Source organism: Limulus polyphemus, unplaced genomic scaffold (genome assembly GCF_000517525.1).
Source record: "Limulus polyphemus unplaced genomic scaffold, Limulus_polyphemus-2.1.2 Scaffold3412, whole genome shotgun sequence".
Classification (NCBI taxonomy): domain Eukaryota; kingdom Metazoa; phylum Arthropoda; class Merostomata; order Xiphosura; family Limulidae; genus Limulus; species Limulus polyphemus.
This window is the reverse complement of record NW_013669022.1, coordinates 117,564-121,590: the sequence shown is the minus strand read 5'-3', so window position 1 is coordinate 121,590 and position 4,027 is coordinate 117,564. Positions and strand designations below refer to the sequence as shown.

Here is a 4,027-nt window from a genome sequence, read left to right as displayed (position 1 = left end):
TTGATATATTCAAGAACAAATATTTTTTTTTAGCAGTACTAAACTAGTCAATATAGATTAGGAGAATGTCTGAAAGTTATGTTTACCCTAGTCTAAGTTGCAAGTGCAAGATTGAAAGGTGTAATGTTTTACTGAACTTCAAACTTTGTGGATGAAGAAAAGATGGGGTTTCTGTTGAAGTTAAAATGATAAGAAAGAAAAGCTACCTACAAATGTTAGATAACAATCAAAACAGGACAAAGAAACTGAAAGCAGAAGGAATAGTAAGAATAAAATACTTTGTTCTTAGAGATTGACAGATTTTACACATAACTGATCAGACCTTAACCAAAGAAATCCTCAAAAAGTAGTTGAAAAACACTTAAGATTGTTTCTACATGTTGAAAACCATTCTTGCAGTGAAATCCAAACCAAAATGTTGCTTGTCTTAGGAAGACTTTTTATCAACACAAAAACAACATTTTGGTAGTTTCATTGAAATTTCTGAAGCAAATGATCAAACCCTGGAATAGAAAGTAGTCTCAAATTCAAAGATGCCACCAAAACATGTTAACCTCTGTATGATCAACTCACAGTTTTAAGATTAAAATTAAATTTCGTAAAATATTAATTACATACCTTAATTTTTGTGACATTAGGATCAAAGCATTCACTGAATCTGATACTGAATCCAACCTCTTGGCCACAAATAACTCCTTTTTCTTCAGCCACTCTGTTAGAAAGCTTAAAAAAAAACATATTACTATTTCTTGATATTCAAGCTTCTGACAATTTATTATCATTAGCACATCAGCAATATCACATACATTAAAATAATTCTTAATCCCAACTTATATTTTGTAACTTTACATATTCAAATTTCAATGAATGCTAAGATACAAAGAAAAAACAATATTTGCTACTACATCAACTTCCATTGGCCAGTCTTTAGTGGCAGGATGAATGAAAACACCAACTTTTTTATTTACTAGAATTTAAATTGTTTTATTTCTCACTTTCAAGTAGTTTTTATAAATTTACCATTTCTATAATATTACTATCTGTCTTAAAAGGTTTTTTAATTTTTTTTTCAAAATTGCAGACACGCCTATTAAATAGATTTTCCGTCATGGAAAACATATTGATAACATTACTGGTAACAAGTGTAACAGTGAGCATTTTGGTATTTTGTTTAGCACACCAGCAACCATTTCTGACCAAATTTTCTATAAAGAATTCTCTAAAAAAAAAAGTTTAGCCTATGAACTATAGAGGTTTGTTTATTAGTTCAGATGGTCTTAAACTTAACCCTAATAACCCTAACACTCAAATCTGCATCCCATGCATAATGATGATAAGTGGGTTACATGTACCTTTCCTTGATTTCAGGCATGCATATAATGATCTGTATCATCACTAAAACAGGCAAATTTAACAATTATATGAACAGAATATAGTCTCTTTCACAGCTTTCCTGCATAAAACAACTGTGATACAAAATACATCCTTCATGAATATAGTGTCTTTCAGGGCTTTCCAGCATAAAACTGTGTGAAAAAAAACAACCTAGGTAAATAGTCTCTTTCACAGCTTTCCTGCATAAAACAATTGTGTGATATAAACCATATCCTTGGTGAATATAGTCTTTCAGGGCTTTCCAGCATAAAAACTATGTGAAAAAAACATCCTTGGTAAATATAGTGTCTTTCACAGCTTTCCTGCATAAAACAACCATGATACAAAATACATCCTTCATGAATACAGTGTCTTTCAGGGCTTTCCAGCATAAAACTGTATGAAAAAAAACAACATAGGTAAATAGTCTCTTTCACAGCTTTCCTGCATAAAACAACCGTGATACAAAATACATCCTTCATGAATATAGTGTCTTTCAGGGCTTTCCAGCATAAAAACTGTGAAAAAAACACCCTTGATGAATATAGTGTCTTTCACAGCTTTTCTGCATAAAACAACCGTGATACAAAATACATCCTTCATGAATATAGTGTCTTTCACAGCTTTCCTGCATAAAACAACCGTGATACAAAATACATCCTTCATGAATATAGTGTCTTTCAGGGCTTTCCACCATAAAAACTGTGAAAAAAACACCCTTGATAAATATAGTCTCTTTCACAGCTTTTCTGCATAAAACAACCGTGATACAAAATACATCCTTCATGAATATAGTGTCTTTCAGGGCTTTCCAGCATAAAACTGTGTGAAAAAAAAACCCTTGGTAAATATAGTGTCTTTTAAGGCTTTCTTGCATAAATCTGTGTGAAACAAACCACATCCTTTATGAATATAGTGACTTTCAAGGATTTCCTGCATAAAAAACTGTGTGAAACAAACCATATCCTTGGTGAATAAAGACTATCAGGGCTTTTGTGCATAAAACAATTGTGTGATATAAACCATATCCTTCATGAGTATAGTGTCTTAAGAAGTTCCAGCATAAAACTACTGTGTGAAACAAACCATATCCTTGGTGAATATAGTCTTTCAGGGCTTTTGTGCATAAAACTACTGTGTGAAACAAACCATATCCTTGGTGAATATAGTCTTTCAGGGCTTTCGTGCATAAAACTACTGTGTGAAACAAACCATATCCTTGATGAATATAGTCTTTCAGAGCTTTCGTGCATAAAACAGTTGTGTGATATAAACCATATCCTTCATGAATATAGTGTCTTAAGAAGTTCCAGCATAAAACTACTGTGTGAAACAAACCATATCCTTGGTGAATAATCTTTCAGGGCTTTCGTGCATAAAACAATTGTGTGAAATAAACCATATCCTTCATGAGTATGGTGTCTTAAGCAGTTTGATACCAAACTTATTGACATAAATTTATGAAATAGTAGTTCAATAAAAATTTTGAATGCGAGTCAACAAACACGATGACATGGCCTTTGACCCGTGACCCATCTGAAAAGGGGTTAAATGACTTTGTAAGGCATCTTTTATCAGACTTTCTAAAACTTTTCCCATAACTGATGTAAGACTAATAGGCCTCTAATTACTGAAACAATTGTTATTAGCTCCTTTGAAAAGAGGAGTTACATTAGCTAACTTCCAATCCAGGAAAATCAATTTTGTATATTTAGTCTACAATAAATAAGTGGTGTAGAACAGTGGTTTCTAACCTTTTATCAACTGAGGACCAGCTAGTTACAATCTCCAAATTTCATAGATTGCTTTTTTCAATATTAAATCTTTAAAGTGCTATTCAAGGACTTACAAAAAAACAGTAGCAGGTGGCTCACATATTCAATCCTTAACCTCATTCAAAACTCTTGGGAAAATATTATCTGGCCCAGGAGCCTTATCGTTCTTTAAGCTTCCCAATTTTTTCATAATAAGCTCAGAATTAACAAAGCCATCTTGTTTCCATCTATCAACTGTCCAAAATGTGGAACAGATCTTAAATCTTTGTTAGCAAAAACTGAAGAAAAAGCAAAATTTAATAACCCAGCTTTCTCATAATCATCAGATACGAGCCTTCCTTTATCATCCCTCAAGGGTCCTACCCCCCATCTTAGCATTTTGTTTACCCTTAATGTACTTTAAAAAATTCTTACAGTTAATTTTTACATTTTCAGCCAAAATTTTTTCATACATCCTTTTTGATGTCCTAATTTGCTGTTTCACCAACTTTCTTGATCTTCTATAATCTTTTAAATCTCCCACCATACCAGTCAATTTAAATTTCTTAAATTTGTGATGCTTTAATTTTATCTCTTTGTAAGCCAACCTGGTTTTTGACTTGCAGCCACCCTTTTCTCTCTATAAGAAACAGAGATATGGTTAACATATTTCATCCCTAGTACATACAGAGGTAAGTTCATATATTCTATCTACAATACACAGAGTTAGGTTAACATGTTTCATCCCTATAACATACAGAGGTAAGTTCACATATTCTATCTACAATACATAGAGTTAGGTTAACATGTTTCATCCCTAAAACATACAGAGGTAAGTTCACATATTCTATCTACAATACATAGAGTTAGGTTAACATGTTTCATCCCTAAAACATACA

General features: G+C 32.2%; 1 protein-coding gene across 1 annotated transcript in view; it reads right to left on the bottom strand.

Annotated features, from left to right (window-relative positions):
* Positions 1-618: 618 nt before the first annotated feature.
* LOC106469306 (probable ATP-dependent RNA helicase DHX35) overlaps positions 619-4,027 on the bottom strand; it is a gene marked incomplete at its 3' end in the record, with an annotated part of 26,394 nt that continues 22,985 nt past the window's right edge. The window contains exon 6 of the mRNA XM_022397784.1: positions 619-723. Within this exon, the coding sequence (XP_022253492.1) occupies positions 619-723 (105 nt within the window). The remainder of the gene's footprint in view (positions 724-4,027) is intronic.